At 45.2% G+C, this 17,797-nt stretch overlaps 2 protein-coding genes and 1 pseudogene across 2 annotated transcripts in view; 2 read left to right on the forward strand and 1 right to left on the reverse strand.

Annotated features, from left to right (window-relative positions):
- LOC146188093 (transient receptor potential cation channel subfamily M member-like 2) overlaps positions 1 to 17,797 on the reverse strand; it is a 189,103-nt gene that overhangs the window by 46,758 nt on the left and 124,548 nt on the right. The window contains 5 exon segments of the mRNA XM_084604993.1: positions 159 to 310; positions 313 to 389; positions 3,185 to 3,387; positions 4,239 to 4,367; positions 5,339 to 5,530. Of these exon segments, the coding sequence (XP_084461119.1) occupies positions 159 to 310; positions 313 to 389; positions 3,185 to 3,387; positions 4,239 to 4,367; positions 5,339 to 5,530 (753 nt within the window).
- Positions 12,911 to 14,098, forward strand: LOC146188094 (uncharacterized; annotated as a pseudogene).
- Positions 16,183 to 17,703, forward strand: LOC146188095 (uncharacterized). Its single transcript, XM_084603075.1, has one exon. The coding sequence runs from the start codon at positions 16,192 to 16,194 to the stop codon at positions 17,701 to 17,703; it is 1,512 nt and encodes a 503-aa protein (XP_084459201.1). The 5' UTR covers positions 16,183 to 16,191.

Raw genomic sequence — 17,797 nt, forward strand, 5'->3', positions numbered from 1 at the left:
TTGTCCCTTTTCCTCCCGTGCAGGGTTTCAGGTTTGCCATTGTTTATTTGCTCTGCTGTTTAGCTTTCGACTGTAAACAATATCATTCATTGCTGTATGCCTATATACTCAAGGGAAGGACTTTCCATCTTTCGTAGTAGGCTTCCACGTCGCCTTACCTTCAGCCACAAAGGAACACTGAAGAAGCCCCACGTGATGTCGCGGACACTGATCCTGCCCAGAAAGTGGTTCGTCAGCCACTTCTGGCAGCAAGGGTGCGACAAAAACTTGCGGTTCTTGGCCTCGGCAGCGATGTCCACGCACTCTTGACGCTGAGGATGTCGTAGGCGCGACAGATGGAGTCCAGGTAGCACAGGTTGAGAACCCCATTCGCCATCTGAGTGAAATGCCTGAAGGGCAATTTTGATTATACGTAACAAAGTGCAAATTCACACAAACTAAATCGCCTCGCAGCAACTATTGCAGAAAAAAGATGCTATATGGCAGCTAGTTTTCACAGCATTACTTAACGCAAACCTCTTGATATAGGAGAGCAGTTTTTAACTCCGTAGATTTTGTCACTATTTCTCTTCAGGTGAACTTTATAGCTGTCACGTTTAAGATAAACAATGGAGATAGAATATGTGGGAATATCTAGCGCAGATGTTTGGAAAAAAGTTTAAGCAAAATCTATATTCCACATCTATAAAGAAAAACTTTAAATTGAAACTCTGTGGTCTGCCGTAACTACACAGATTTTACTCAACCTTTCTTGGTGTGTTCTGCATTATTCTAGGTTCAGTTTTTGTACGATCTCCCACCCAGTGTTGTTTTGTTGCACGCAAATTAATCAGAATCTTTGCAATATTTCGGCCTCAATAGGGGATAGTTTTGCAGATACACGGAAGTTGATATTCGGGCTGCGCTTGTTAATTGCCAAAATTTGGGGATTGTTTTTAGTCAGTCCAGACAAATGATTTAACCTGTCACACTCGTAATTTTAGCCGATCAATGAACTCACGACAGGTTTATTTGGACAGCATTCATAACGTCATCAGTTGTCGCAAAGTTATAGTTCGTTCAAGACCACGTCAAGGCGTCCTGGGTTTCATTCTATTCTATATATTTACTATGCACTCAGTCATAAAAAGAAACCTGAGTTCCCTAAGGTGCAAACGGTGCGGGCTAAATAGAGTAAGTGACCAGGGATATCAGCTCTTCTATCCTGCTTGACATATTTAACGTGCACTCTATGTGGCGCAACTACACCGAATTCTCATTGATCACAAAATATTTAGCGATAATTTGGTTGCATTTACTTAAGCTTTTATACTTCCTCGTCCATTAGCTTTGTTGCTTTGTGCTCCACAGCGCGAGAATATCGTTCATAGGAGGAATAGATACAATAAAATTAATGCTCTTTAACTCGAACTTCATGGCAGTCATTGCCAAGAAAGCGGGAAATGGCCACCTGCTTTTTAAGCGAGAACCGCGCGACAATTACTGTTTTCCGCAATTCCATCAGTGCTTCAATGCGGGCATATTTTTAGACACATTTTCGAACAGAAATGCATGAAAATGGTAACGGCCTCCATGGTATCCTTCAGGGTGCGACTCAGTATGGCGGTGACACCTCACAAGCAGCCTGCGTCGCGCGTGAGCCGGCTTAACAGCACAAAGCGCCATGGCACTTGACGAGTATGCATCTTCGGAGCAGAGCAAGAATCACAACGATGGAAGCACGGAAACTACCGAAACTCCGCGTAAATGCAGCCGGGTAGCTGGCTGATGCGCGGCCGATAACCTTCGCAGCGGGCTCACAAAGATTCCAATAAGCGAAACCGAAACAGAGGCGAGGTCGTCCGTAATTTTTCAAGCTTGTCATTGAGTGCATGTAAAAGATGCGAGATCAACTCTGAAACATAGAGTTCAGATTTGAGGAGAGCCATTTTGCTGATCGCCTACAATGCCAATTGCAGCTGGAGCTGGGCGGTGCGAGACCCGTAGTGCCCGTCCGACACCATACCCTTACATGGGTGGCATCGGCTGGGGGCCGCTCCAATAGTTACTTATCCGTGGTTCCAAATTAATGAGGGCGGAATTGATGAGCATTTAGTTATACGTCTCGGAGGTCACACTGAACAGGGAGCATGCAGCCAGCGCCACGGCCGCTAAACACGACCCTTCGGCATCGCTGGCCCCTGCACTAGTCCAGGAGCCAGATTTTGGCCTTATCTCTTCTTTCATGGTTTTACTCGGTTTCGTCTTCATTCCCCGTTATCGCGACGCCCGCCCTTGTATCTATGCCACCTTATCGTGGGGGAGTTTCTCGGGTCCTATGCCATGCGCCAGCCGCTCAGATGTGACTCTCTGTTGTTAATCATCCGTGGCGGAACCAACGGGCGTTTTAATTAACCAGACCTTCAGTTCAGTTCAGGCGTTCAGTCGTGTCCGACTCTTCGTGACCCTCTGGACCATGTCACGCCACGCTTTCCGGTCTCTCACTATCTTCTTAACATCACATAGCTTCATCTGCAATGCCTCGAGAATGCCATCTAACCATCGCGTTCGCTGCCTACCCCTTCTCCGGCGACCCTCAACCTTTCCCAACATCAAATCTTTCTCCAGCGACTCCTCTCTTCTCATCAGATGACCAAAGTAGCTGAGCTTTAACTTTAGAATTTGACCCTCCAATGAGCAGTCAGGGTTTATGGTCGACAATATCGACTGATTTGATCTTCTGGCAGTCCAAGGAACTCTTAAGAGTCTTCGCCAGCACCACAATTCAAACGCGTCAATTCTTCGGCGGTCAGCCTTTTTCACAGTCCAACTCTCGCATCCATACATCACAACTGGAAAGGCCATAGCACGGGTTATACGGATCTTGGTTGGCAGACTAATGTCTCTGCTCTTTACTAGGCGGTCAAGGCTAACAATTGCTCTCTTTCCCAGAAGCAGGCGTCTCCTAATTTCATGGCTGAACCAGACCTTACACGCATAGAATTCTATGGAGCTTGGTCAGATCATGTTGTGAAGTTCGAGGTATCTAAAATTCCAAATATTGAGGTTGGAATTACCCAGCGTTCACTGTGCATGTAACGGCAATGAAGGCGCACCTTAAAAATGATATTTTACTTGCGTTATGCTCTACTCAACATTTTCGCTGGTATTACTGTCCTTTGGCGCAGTGCATAAGGGCCCTTGCTTGCTCGTGTCCAGCAGCTCCTGCTTGATGGTGCCTTCGTTCACGTACATCGTCAGCTTCTCGTAGGTCATAGACACGAGGAGTGCCAGATGGATCGGTTGGTCGCAGTTTTTCCAAATTACTTCTGCCGTTTTACGTCGATTGGTGAACGCCGCCCAGAGGGAGAGAATCACCAAGGCTTTTCTCTCGGCGGAGCTGACATCCTGAATACCGAAGATGTAGTGAATAAAAGTAAGCGTATGGCATTATTCACTGCCTTCTTCCAACTTTTCAAACTGGAGCATGTTTAGCAAGAGCTCTGTAGTCTTCCGAGTGGCTGCTCAATGTCCGTTAGATCGTTATAGTTCATTGTTAAGTCTACCCACGTTGTCCCGACGTTTATAACAGTTGCGTCGGCCTGCTGCCTTCTTTAGATTCTTTCCTTCGGGTTCACTGTAAACCTGTTCCCTGCAGATTAGGATATATTCGATTCGTGTCGGGGAGAATTCTAATTTGTATTTCCTAATATTTTGCATCGCCGGTAGCCAACGTCTAAAAAACTGAAAGGAAAAAAGCATCCTTTCTTGACTTGTCTTGGGCGCAGAATGTTAAGCATGGCAGCAAAGCTTAGCTGTTATAAAGTTACCGTTTGCGAGCAGAGAATCTTCTACCACCGAACGATTTTGCCCAGACGAAGACAAGTCCACTTGTCGAAACGTTGGCTCATCTGCGACCTGAGGCGTACCCTATTTACCCTTGTTCGGTTCTTTTTTATACCGTGCAAACCATCTTCTTTCCTTTCGTTCTACCCGAATGATTTTCAGTCATTTAAATTCAATGTGGCTTATAAGCCACAGCCAAGGGAATGCAATGCTGCTGGATACTTTAGAGGCTACCATGTTTGCGTATACCCGTAGTGATAAATGTGATAAAGCAATGAGAAGCTGAAAATATGCTGTGCCATTGACATTTTTTGTGTAGTTTTAATGCACTTTAAAATGTAGTTTGGTTTAACTTTTGATGCACTTTAAAATGTAGTTTCGTTTAACTCTGTCTAAGCTGTTTTTATTCGTACCTGTATATACATTCTCATAGCTGTATTCATAGGCAACTCATCCGGACCGACAAAGTCACGGAGCCCAGTCGTCGTCTCTATCAACCAATTCAGGTCCACCTCGATGAAGTTTTTCCCAATCTTGGACAACTGAAAAATGGAAAGCACTTCTGAATAGAACCTGCTCAATTTCCCACAGTTTCGGCGGCTTAGGGATTAATTCGAGCTTGCCTAGAACTCAACGGCTTAATACAAAGATTAGCGCTGTCTTAAAACACAAAACAAAAGCAATACGGATGTTTATGTCCTTTAGACCAAAACTACTTGGAAATGCTGCGGCTCTATTAAGCAGGACACAATATATATTATGCACAATTTTTTTAACGTTTGTTCTCATTTAGCAGTTCAGCTGCCCTTTTTAGGAACTATCATTTTGAGCCATTGATGCGTGCATGTCATTTTCTGCACATGGTTTTTGCAGGAACAAAAATAGACGCACGAAACCACACGAACACAAACTGTATAAAGTATACATGAAGAGGATACCACTTTCGTTTGTAGAAATGCAGGAACTCCGAAACCACATTATATCTCTGTGGTTATCTGATGATTTAAGGAACACGATTTGCAAGTAGTGTTATATCTTTTATATTTCTTCAAACTCAATAATATATGAGCTATTATTATTTATCGGAAACCACAGACTTGAATCGCGAAGGGAAAGAACGTTGGCTAGATGGCTAAAAATGTCAGTCGCTGCCTTAACATGCGCTACCAAATTGACCATTCTGTTTATATATCAGCAAAGCGCAGTTGGACGCTTCAATGCGTGGTTACGTATGACGAAAGAGATGTAAATGAGTTATTTAGTGTCGAACAAATCGGTGGGCGTTTTTCAGCATCGATATCTGTAGTGTTGGTGCCTATAAGAGAACATTAACTATACTAACAGGGCTAAACGCTCGGCGAATGCAGGGAATATACATATAATCAAACACTAGTTGGCGAGGAAACTGCGGCAGGCGAGAATAGGATGAGATAAAACAGCTTTCTCCAAAATTGTAAAATACACAAATGGCTATCAATCTGTTCTGATGTTATAACTTGATCTAAGGGCTTACCAGACTATGTCCAAGGGCTCCTTCCCAGCAAACCGAACGGAAGAACTCTTCGTGCTGTATTTTCGAAAACAGTTGCCGTAGTCGCTTTGGCGTCAAGTACCTATGGATCTGGAAGCCTCGGTTGAGGAATATGTGAAGAAACTCTTCTCGCTTCGGCCTGAGCAAGGCGTACCCGAATTCCTCTCTGTCTACCTGTAAATACCACGACAATATTAGCACAGACATTTAGTTGACACAAAGCACATAGTGATAAATAATCACTCTAACTGGGGATTTGAGAATAGGTCATAAAGCTCAGTATACAGATCACACACTCTAGATGGCTACTGAAGGGATGGGAACAATGTGTAGCGGTAGCTACACCGTGTAATGTAAAGCCTCGTGTTAGACAGAACACAAACTGCCCGCGAGCCCCAAAGCTTGGATTCTCCCATCGTTGACGCGGCAGTGAAAGCGTGAAAGGTGATTAACGCCACCGAGAGCATAAGTCTTTCACAGCTTTCCTGCTTGGTGCAGGGAGGAGCCGGCCTTATTTCGTGGACTAAAAACGTGATGCATAAAACCGCGTACTGAATTTAGTCAGCATTGTAACTCGATACCCTTTGTACCCGATCAACTCTTCTGCTAGAAGAAGACAGCAACACAGCCTGGGAGAGACTATCGAGATTGTAATGACTTACTTCATATTTCTGTTTGTCTAATGTTCGCAGTTCAAACACCCGGTAGGGCCACTATCAAGCATTCATGAACTGCCAATGCGAACGGACAGCGTTTGCATTGCTACGCAGAAGCTGCCTCAAAGTACCCGCCGGGGTGGTGCGAAGAAAGAAAGAAAGAAAGAAAGAAAGAAAGAAAGAAAGAAAGAAAGAAAGAAAGAAAGAAAGAAAGAAAGAAAGAAAGAAAGAAAGAAAGAAAGAAAGAAAGAAAGAAAGAAAGAAAGAAAGAAAGAAAGAAAGAAAGAAAGAAAGAAAGAAAGAAAGAAAGAAAGAAAGAAAGAAAGTTAAAATCAAATCTGACAGTGGAACTGTCGCGGCTTCCGGTGCAAGCGGTCGATTGCTTTAGGGATACGAAGGACCCATTTTTAAGAACTGTGTGTCAGGTTAGGTTGAGCGAATTGCTACCAAATTTAGTTGTAAGTTCGGCGAGTGTGCAAGGGAGGATTTTCGAAATCCTTAAAGAAGTGTACATGTCATGTCGCATATTGCAAACCCGTTTTGCGTTTGAATATCTATCAACTGTGACGCGAAAGAATCTTTATAAGGACTTGTGCGATGTCTTTCTCCCGATCCCATTGTACAGATCGTTGTACTGTGCAGTTCCATGGAATTCAGTCCTTAAACCAGTAAAAAATATCGCTCTACCAGGGCGAGCAAAAAATTTTTTTTTCAAGCTCCATAGCAATACACTAAAAGTTAAGACTTATTTAGAAATGAAAGGTTTTTTGTACCTTGGAAAGATCACTGTTTCATATGCCGCAAACCGGAAACTATCGAACACGTTTCGTTAGACTGTTGGGAAGCTTTTTTTTTCTGGGGCGTTCCACAACGAAAGATTAAAAAAGACCTACTAGTGGATGCATTCGGAATTTAATTTTTACCAATTGAAGATGATGGGCTACCCCTCGACATGATCATGTTATTGGGCCTGCACAGTACCTGGCGATCCAAAACGGCTTTCAGGCATGGAGAAATTGAAGCCAGGAAAATAACGCAGTATTTTCGCGAAGCAGTTGCGAGTGTTATTAATGTTTTCAGTACACAAGACGAAGTGCCTGAGTGGCTTCAGAGAATGGAAGTGTTTCTGCACATGCCTGATTTGTAATGAATAACGCAGCCCAAAATCGCGTGGTTTTAACCCATGTTGTGTGTTTGTGGTGTAATGTTCATTATGTGTAAAATCTGATTATAATTTGGCAATAAAGAAAAAAAGTTAGGATAGTGGCCAGTATCTCCACCTGTCACGCGGGAGACCGGGGCTCGATTCACCGACGTGGAGCGGATATTTTTCTGTTGCCGAAATCTGAGAGCAGATACACGGTGAGTGTCTCCAACCGTCCCCTGTTATTTTTGTGCTTACTGCAGTGACGCACTTGAATGCGCGCTTTTCTCCTGACCGCATTGAGAGAAGGGTTAACTGCCTCTCTAGCAGTTCTCGTAGTATAGTGGCCAGTATCCTAACGAAAACTGCTAGAGAGAGAGAGTATAGTGGCCAGTATCCGAATTCCACTTCCGGCTTCCGTGGGAGACGGACGTGTGATGGCAAGCACTGAGCGTGCTTCGTTATCGGTCATGTCTGGCCGAGGATGCGGCGAACGACGCCCACCACTGGGCTATCGCATGGTTCTACCTACATTTCCTTCGGGAGAAGCAATGAAGACAACGGTTTTCCTTCACTGTGATATTGCCGGCCGGCCTTATCGCATACAGGATTTTCGTGAGCCGTTGGAAAAGGCTGGTGTACTACCCTACGTGGCTGGCATTGGACCCTTCCAAATGCCTCATATCTGGATGCTGAAGATGAAGGCTGAGGAAGCGAAGGAACGCCTGCTGAAAGAAGGAGCGCTGGAAGTGAAGAGACGCTACTGTGCGGTCATTGACCCGAACAAGCGTGAGCTGGTTTTCAGGGTGCACTGGGTGCCTTTCTACGTTTCGAGTGAAGCGGTGCAGAGGGCGTTTGAAGACTTTGGAGATGTGAAAAAAGTCACTTATGAGCAGTGGAACAGCCCGGGTTTTCAAGAGGCCGAATCAACAACTCGGCTAGTAAAAATAGTGCTCAAAGAGGGGCTTTCGATCGATGATTTGCCCCACATGTACAAGTTTTACGGAAGGCTTCTGTTAGTGGTGGTGCCTGGACGGCCACCAATATGCTTAAGATGTAAGAAGACAGGCCACATTCGACGTGATTGCCGCACTCCGAGATGTAGTTCGTGTCATATCTTTGGGCACGACCGGGAGGGATGCGTCCGCACGTATGCCCGTGTGGCCACGGGTATTGTGCCCCCTCAAGACGACGGGAGCAAGTTGATCACGGACCAGGAGGAACTAGAGAGCGCTGGAGCTCTGCCCCCTACAGGATCCGGAGAGGGACCTGCTGTCCAACAACCGGAGCACACCACCGGCGGAGGGAAGACGCAAGTTAGCGAACCCGCTGCAGAAACGACTGGAAAGGGGTTCAGTTCAGTTCAGGCGTTCAGTCTTGTCCGACTCTTCGCGACCCTATGGACCATGTCACGCCACGCTTTCCGGTCTCTCACTATCTTCTTAACATCACATAGCTTCATCTGCAATGCCTCGAGAATGCCATCTAACCATCGCGTTCGCTGCCTAACCCTTCTCCGGCGACCGTCAACCTTTCCCAACATCAAATCTTTCTCCAGCGACTCCTCTCTTCTCATCAGATGACCAAAGTAGCTGAGCTTTAACTTTAGAATTTGACCCTCCAATGAGCAGTCAGGGTTTATGGTCGACAATATCGACTGATTTGATCTTCTGGCAGTCCAAGGAACTCTTAAGAGTCTTCGCCAGCACCACAATTCAAACGCGTCAAGGGGTAGGAGGCTGCTATGTCATCAGATCAGCCAACAGCGAAAGGCACTTCGGAAGGCAGCGTTGCTGAGTCCCCGATGGATGTGACAACCGCCTCCATGAAGAGACCAGGAGACTACGAAAAGGTACCAGCTACAGAACGGCAACTGCGTCGACTAGAAAAGCAGTGGAGGGTGGAAGGCGCTAAGAAGAAAGGCAAGTTAGCCTTATCAAACCTCGTTGCGGTCCTCGTCGCTCACTCGCGACGAGAGACTTAAGCAGTGAGCCTTTAGTCATTGTTAGCTGGGTTTAGAGTATGGCTTGTTGGAAAAAACCGCTGAAAGTGTGCACTATAAACGTCCGAGTGCTCGCCTCGAGATGGAAGCAAGTGCAGTTGAACCGTTTGTTGAGCGAACTAGATTTAGACATCGTAGCCATACAAGAAACAAAGTTTGAGGATGAGCAGCAAACAGATAATATGGTGTTTGGTTTTCGGTCACGCTTCAATGTTTGCGTAAGCCATGCAGTCGGTTTGTCGGCAGGTTGCTGTCTTTTCCTGAGGAAAAGTGTAGGCATAGCAGTGGAGCAAGTAATAACTTGTGCAAGGGGGCGTTTCGTCGTGTGCGACATCAAGTACGAAACTAGGGTGGTGGTCCTGTATGCACCAACGACACAAAAAGAACGGCGCGACCTTTTTGAGCAGTTGGTGCCTTTCCTTGAATGCAGTCGTGCGCTTATATTTTTAGGAGATTTCAACTATGTTGTAGACTCTAAGGATCGTTCGAATAGAAATGTTGGAAAAGACCAAAGTGCCGAATTCCTGAAGTGTTTCCTCAATGAGTGCAGCTTAGAGGACGTTTCAGTCCTGGTGAATGGTGAAAAACGTGTGCATTTAGCACATTTTCAAGGTAGTAGTGACGCGCGACTTGACAGATTATATGTGTCGCCGGAGTTTTCGCCTACCTGTGAACAGTATGAAGTGAAGCAACTGTCATTTAGCGACCATTGCTTAGTTACGGTCACGCTGGGCGGAACGAAGCAGTGTAAATCAAAAATGAACTGGGACTTATGAAAAATAAACTCGAGGCTTACAGAAGGCGAACTATTTTTATGAAAAGTTAAGGAAAGCGTTGATATTTTTTATGAGAGCGAAACAGGCTGTATTGAATCCTGGGAACGATTTAAACAGGAGGTTAAAATGAATGCAGTTGAGCGCTCTTCCATTATTAAGTATGGGATAAGAAAGAAGAAAAGCAACTGCAAGAGCTCTTAAAATATTTAGGGCGTGAAGAAGAACGAATGCCGGGTATGTTCATGCATGATATAAAAGGCATCAAAGTTAGGCTAGAAGCTTTGGATACCCAGAACTACAGAGGCGCTGCGATAAAGAGCGCGCACAGATAAATGGCTCGGTGGCGAGACGCCAACAAAACGCACCCTCGCTGATGAGAAGCGATATGCGCGCGCGAACGAGATAACGGTTATTGAATACAAGGGGCAGAGGCATGATGATCAAGACGGAATTACGAGCGCCTTCGTGGAGCATTACCGTGAGCTGTTTTCGAGCAAAGCACCAAGTGAAGAAGGGTTTAGAGATAACTTTTTTCCTCGGATGCCAATATTAGGCAAAGAAGTTACTGAAGAGTTAGGGAACGAAATAAGTGTGGAGGAAATAGAAAAAGCCATTGATGAATTGAATGTCGGAAAGTCCCCGGGACCAGATGGTTTGAGTGCGGCCTTTTACAAGAGCCTTAAAAGTGAGTTATCTATCATGCTCTATAGGCTTTTCAAGCAGTGCTTTGATGTGGGTTATCTGCCACCGTCGTTTAGCAACGCGCATACGGTCTTGGTTCACAAGACTGATGAGCCAGCCATGCTTTTAAATGTTACAAGCTATAGACCGATCACGTTAACAAATGTTGATTATAAAATACTGATGAAGGTGTTAGCTAAGAGATTGCAATACATTATAAAATATATTGTTGGACCACATCAAACATGTGGAATAAAGACCAGAAGCATATTTAATAATATTCATGTAGCGCGTAGTGTGTTTGAGTGCTGCGATGCTCTAAACAGGAGAGGGGCCATGGTTCAAGATGATTTTGAAAAAGCATTTGATCGTGTGTCTCATGAAATATTGTACTGTTTGTTGGAACATATTGGTGTTGGTGCCGTTGTATTGAAAGGAGTTAAAATGGCTTATGCATGTCGTTCTACACACCTTATGATTAACAAAGTGTTATCTGAAAGAATTGATGTAAGAGCATCTGTGCGGCAGGGATGTCCACTGTCTCCTCTCCTCTTTGATATATATTTGGAACTATTGTGTAGAATGGTAACTGCTAACGAATACATCCGTGGTTTTAAGTTGGGAGTATGTGCAGTGAAAATATTGGCATACGCTGATGATGTGGCGCTTTTTTGTGAAGACCGCGAAAGCGTTTCGGAAGCTTTGAAAGTAACATAAAGGTATTGCAGGCAGTCTGGTAGTGCTGTTAATTTAAAGAAAAGCCTCGGAGTCTGGCACGGGGAATGGGAAGAGGAACCGGAAACTTTCTGTGGAGTAAGACGGGCTACAAAGCCCGGAGTTTATTTGGGAGTCCCATTGGACAAATACGGGGAAAATACGAATTACTGGAATGAAAAAGCGGAATACGGGAAAGGACGAAAGTATGAATGGGACGTAACCTCTCTATTTTCGCCCGTGCGACTGTATGAAATACCTTTTTGTTGCAAGAATAATGTATTTACTTCAAGTATTGTATTGTGTTCGAATCAATATACAAAGGTTCCATCGTGTATTTGCGGTCTTCATTTGGTCGTCCAACTGGGAACGAATTAACAGAGATAATCTCTTTCGGCGAGTTAAAGACGGAGGGCTGTCTCTAATGCATCTATATGTGCGGCAGATGGTTTTAAGGTTTTCTTTCATACGTGACCAAAAAGATGCATTCCTGAGAACCTTTATGCAAATCATGCTGTCCAGTGCAATTCCAGAGTTTATAGTCTCTTCATGCTCTGCTCGGGGATACACTGTGTCACGCTTCCTGCGAGAAGTGGTGTGGTCGTTCAGGTTTTTGCGCGTGCGGTACTCTGTAGAGTATTTAGCGACGGTACCACCTAAGCGTCTGTACAAGAATCTTATTTCGCAATTGTTCCCAGCTCCATTGTACAGAACCTTATACTCTGAAGGCCCAGGAAAAGACGTTATCAAGCGAGTTAAAAACATGACTGTTGGACCGGGCGTAAAAACATTCTTTTTTAAATTGCATACAGGAACCCTCCCAGTCAAAACATGGATGGAAGAAAAGGGCCTTTTTGTACCTTGGGGCTCAAACTGTCTACTATGTAGGAAACCTGAAACAGTTGAGCACGTTTTCCTGGATTGTTGGGATGCGGTGTTTTACTGGGATGTGTTACAAAGGACACTTAAAAAATACCTGCCATTGACGCCTCGTGGAATTCGATACTTGACAACTGTTAATGATGACTTTCAGTATGACCTCATCATGATATTGGGCCTTCACAGTATTTGGAGGAGTAGGATGGCTTATAGAACTGTGATGTACGATCTGTATGTGATTATTTGGTTGAACAAGTGTATAAACTAAAAGAAATTTTGAAGCAGCAAGACGCTGCGGAGGAGATCTTGAGTCTGATGGGCGAACTTGTGGTAATGAAAGTCCATTAGACACGGTTGTCAGCCAAGAGGCCTGGCAACTATGATCATTTACTGATGTATTTCTACATAATCATGCAATAAAGAAAAAAAATAGTGGCCAGTATCCCCGCCTGTCACGCGGGAGACCGGGGTTCGATTTCCCGATGGGGAGCGTATTTTTTTCTTTTGCCCAAATCTGCGCGCGGATACACGGTGTCTCCAACTGTCCCTTGTTATTTTTGTGCTTACTGCAGTGACGCTCTTGAATGCACGCTTTTCTCCTCAGCGCATTGAGAGAAGGGTTAACTGCTTCTCTAGCAGATCTCCTCGTTAGTATAGTGGCAGAGTGACTTCCGGCCGCGCTAGCGAGCGGACGTGTTCAGCATGAGCTCCGTAGGAGCGGCTTCAGCGGCCCACCAGGGCCGCCGTAACAGGATGTTTGACTCTTATGAATCGGAATACCAAGTGCTCCTGCCTCAGCTACCAACAGGGCGAATTGTTTTGAATACCATTTTTTTTTTCATGCCAATGTACGGGCAAGGCCATACCGAGTTGAAAACTTCCGTGATGCATTGGCGAGCCTGGGCTTGCTGTCTGAATTTATCGCCCTGGGGGCGTACCAGATGAGTTATGTATGGGCAGTGACCTTCAGAAATGAAGACGGCGTGAAAAGGCTCTTGTCTAGGAAAGAGGTGACGGTGAAAGAACGCCGCTGCCTTGTGGTAGATCCTGTCAATCAAGCACTGCACTTAAAATTACATTGGATGCTTCACAACGTGCCGGACGATGACATACGAGCGGCGTTTTTGCCGTATGGCAAAGTGACGGAAGTGTCCCGGGAACGGTGGCGTGTTCAAGGCGTGCACGACAAAGCATCCTCGACGCGCCTGGTGACTATTATTTTAAAGACAGGTGTGACGGAGGACGACCTACCACATCAGCTCCGTATTGCAGGTGAACTTGCCCTGGTTGTGGTTCCGGGCAGGGCCCCGTTATGCCTGCGCTGTCGCAATACGGGCCACATGCATCCGACGCGAGTGTCGTGTTCCGCGCTGCGCTCTTTGTCATCGTTATGGACACGAAGAGGAACAGTGCGTGAAGACGTACGCTTCTGTAACACATAACGTGGCAGAGGATGATGTCACCGACCTGCTCATGGACGAAGCAGACATCGAGGAAACCTCTAAAGGAGCGGGACCGAATAATGAAGATGCGAAGCCTCAAGAGCAAACGTCTGGAGTACAGCACGAAGCTAAGCCCAGTAATTCTCCAGGTGCTTCGACTTCTAAACTGGAGCCGCCTTCAACACACTCTGAGAGCGATGAAGGATCTTCAACTTCAAAAGGCAATGAAATTGAGGCAAACGATGATGGCGCAATGGATTCAAACGAGCCAGGCACAACTGGTACTGTCACGAAAAGGACGCATGAAGAGGCGGATATCCAGGATGGACAGCAAGGCCAACCGGCTAATGATGAACCCCCGGCAAAAACAACGGGGGGACGTTGGGCGACATTACGCCCAAAACCGAACATCCCACCGGACCGAAGACCGGCGGCGACGCCCACTTAGTGTGCAGAATCGGTGCCGTCGAAGGCGCCTAGCCGCTCCTGAGTCAAAATGGAAGGATTCAAGTTCCCGGGATGCACCTTCAAGGTACAGTTGAGGACTTTGCCGGATGTTCTTTTTTCGTACCATGTCTTGAGCTTTTACTACACGCACGATGTGGTTGTGGCAGTCATGTGTGTAATGACATCACACGATTCTATAAGCATGCTTTAAAATGGCGAACAACTTCAATTACTCGATAAATGTAGCGACAATTAATGTCAGGGGCTTTTCAACGAGGCGAAGGCAATATCAGCCGCTTTCGCATGGAAAAAGAGCTTGACTTAATTGCGGTACAAGAGACAAAGGTGGAAAAGCAAGAGCAGACCGATCGTATGGTGTCGCCTTTTAAAACCAATTACAACATCTGTGTATGTCATGCCGTCGGAAAATCTGCTGGCTGTGTTGGGTTGATACGTAAAAGTGTTGGAATTATAGAGGAAATGATTACTGTGTCTGAAACGGGAAGCCTTATCGTCTTGGAGTTTTCGCTAGCTGAAAAAGGGTGGCGCTTTATTTGTGTCTATGCTCCCAACAGTGTATGTGAGCGATGTTATTTTTTTGAAGCCCTTAAGCAATATATGCAATGTGACAGGTACGTTATTTTGCTTGGAGATTTTAACTCTGTTTGTTGTGCCGAAGATCGGTCTAAACTGGTATATACAAGTGACCGAAGCGCTGACTTGCTCCTATCCTTAGTGGCTGACTATAACATGGAAGATTTAGGTCGCACGATAACGATCGGTGGGCGGCCACAATTCATGCACACCCAGCGAAATAGTCAAGCAAGGCTTGACAGAGTTTACGTATCGCTTCCGTTGGTGCCACACTGCAATAGTTATATGGTTATACCTGTTTCATTCTCCGATCATTGCATTGTGAGTTTCACCATTGGCAATAATCCAAAGCAGCAGCGATTCAACTGGAACCTGTGGAAGTTCAACGCTAAACTACTCGATGATGAAGCTTTTGTTAACGGAGTCAAGGAAAAACTGGGGTGGCTAATGAGTAATGAGCCAGAAAATTACGGATTTGCCTGGGAAGAATTTAAAACTGAACTCAAAATGGCTGCGATAGAAAGAGGGAGCATCAAGCGTCGAAATGAAATGAAGAAAGAAAAACTTCAATGCCAGCTGGAAGTTTTGGTAAACACAGCGAGTTCCGAACCGGAAAAAGTGGCAGCCGAAATAAGAAGAACCAAAAGTGAACTGGAGGTTATAGACAACGAAAAATACAGGGCAGCTCTGATTCGAGCGCGGAGCGAACGCTTATGGCTTGGGGAAGCACCAAATAAACGATCTCTAAGCGACGCGAAAAGGCATGCATCAAAAAAAGAAATAAGACAGATCCGCTATCAAAACGAGGTGACGGGTGAACAAAAATTGATAAAGCAAGCTTTCGTGGATTATTATAGCGAGTTATTTAGCAACGTTACCCGAGTCAGGGACGATTTCATGACGGAGTTTATGTCCGATATGTCAAAGATAGAAGATGACGATAAAGAACGCCTGGAGGAAGCGATAAGCGTGTGCGAAATTGAGAGTGCTATCGAGGAAATGCCTGCAGGCAAGTCACCGGGACCAGACGGACTTGGAGCCGCATTTTACAAGGCTTTCGCCAATGAGCTGGCATATATACTGCATCGCGTGTTCAATGAGGCCTATAATAAAAGACAGGTGCCACCGTCCTTTAGAGCAGCCCATATCGTTCTGATCCCAAAAACGAATGACCGTGACAAGCTACTGTCAGTAACATCGTACAGGCCTATCAGCCTTACAAATACTGATTACAAAGTATTCATGAAGGTGCTGGCGAAGAGGGCGCAAAGCGTGATTAAACAGCTTGTGGGGCCGCATCAGACGTGCGGTATCAAAGGGCGAACAATCCTTACTAATACGCACATCGCCAGAAATGTGTTAGAGTGCTGCGATGACATGGAAGGTCAAGTTGCTATGCTGCAACTCGACCTGGCGAAAGCATTTGATGGGGTTTCAAATGAGATTCTGTTCAGCATATTAAGGCATGTGAATGTTGGCAGCACCATTTTAGATGGCGTAATGATGGCCTACAAAGATTGTGCAGCACAGCTCATAATAAATAAATCTCTTACAGAGAGAGTGCCTATACGATCTTCTGTAAGACAAGGATGCCCACTGTCAACCCTATTGTTTGCTATTTATGTCGAACCTTTTTGTTTAGCAGTGATTCGTCAAACAGCCATAATAGATTTTAAGATACACTCTACAGAGGTAAAATTACTGGCGTACGCTGACGACATAGCCGTATTCTGTCAAGATCGCCAGAGTGTGTTAAGGGCCGTCAATCTTGCTAAGAAGTTCTGTAAGCTCACTGGTTCAGAGTTAAACTGGGGAAAAAGCGTTGGTATATGGCATGGCAACTGGGGCATTAAGCTAGATAGGTTTGCATGTATGAATTGGATAACCACACCAACGACGTATCTTGGTGTACCACTCGAGCACTATCAGAATCCCGCAGAGTACTGGAGTAAGGCAACGGATAGAATGAGAGAGAAGATGGCAAATTGTCAGTGTCGTGGCCTTTCAATGTTTGCGCGTGCTACTGTGTGCAATTTGTTTTTGATAGCTAAGGTATGGCACGTGCTGCAGGTGCTGTCTATGAGCCATGCAAATGTACTGAAAATGCACCGAGTTTTTGCTGTATTTATATGGCGCTCAACTTGGGAGAGAGTCAGCCGCACTAATCTCTTCCGCTCAGTCCGCGATGGAGGCCTGGGCCTATCTACTTTGTTTATTAGGCAGATTGTGTCACGTTTCTTTTTTCTACGGGATCAAAGGGACAGTTTTTTGCGCACATTTATTCAAGTTCGACTCGCGAGAGCGCTGCCTGAATTCATTGTTACAACAAGTGATAAAAGGTGCCGTCGCGTGACTGGCTACTTTCATGAAGTTGTGGTTTCTTTCCGTATGCTGCATGTTCGGTTCTCATTCAATTATCTGTGTTCTGTTACAAAAAAGAAATTGTATGCTGACTTGCTGGAAAACCTACTACCAGCTCCATTGTACAGAGTAATTTACTGCGAAGACCCAGGAAGGGATGTGTTGAAGAGGGTCAAAAGAATGCCAGTTAGACCTCACATTAAATCCTTCTTTTTTAAGTTACACACGAACACCCTCCCCGTAAAAGCATGGCTACACCAGAAGGGCATATTCGTTCCATGGACAATTAATTGTCTATTGTGCAAAAAAGCGGAAACAATTGAACACGTTTTCATCGAGTACTGGGACCCTGTCTTCCATTGGGACATATTGCAACGAACTCTAAAGAAACAGCTGCCCATTACACCCTACGGCATCCGGTTTCTCCCAGTGAAAAGTGATGAAATTCCCTATGACATGCTTATGCTCCTAGGCCTTCACAGTCTGTGGCAAACAAGAATGGCAGTGCGTCACGCAGATCCAAATGTTCTCTCTGTACGCGAAAATTTCATTCAGAGTATGGTATACATGAGAGAAGTGTACCAGGCATTACCCGAACCTCCTGAGTGGATCGATGTATTTGATGAGTTAGTGTGCCTGAAAAAATTTTAACTTGATCTCGCCAGCCGAAGACAGGATGGCGTGCTTTATCTCTTGTAAACTGTGCATTGTCCGGCAATAAAGAAAAAAAAAATCGTTAGTATAG

The sequence above is a fragment of the Amblyomma maculatum genome, chromosome 5 (assembly GCF_055883805.1).
Source record: "Amblyomma maculatum isolate TAMU_Amacu chromosome 5, ASM5588380v1, whole genome shotgun sequence".
NCBI classification, from domain to species: domain Eukaryota; kingdom Metazoa; phylum Arthropoda; class Arachnida; order Ixodida; family Ixodidae; genus Amblyomma; species Amblyomma maculatum.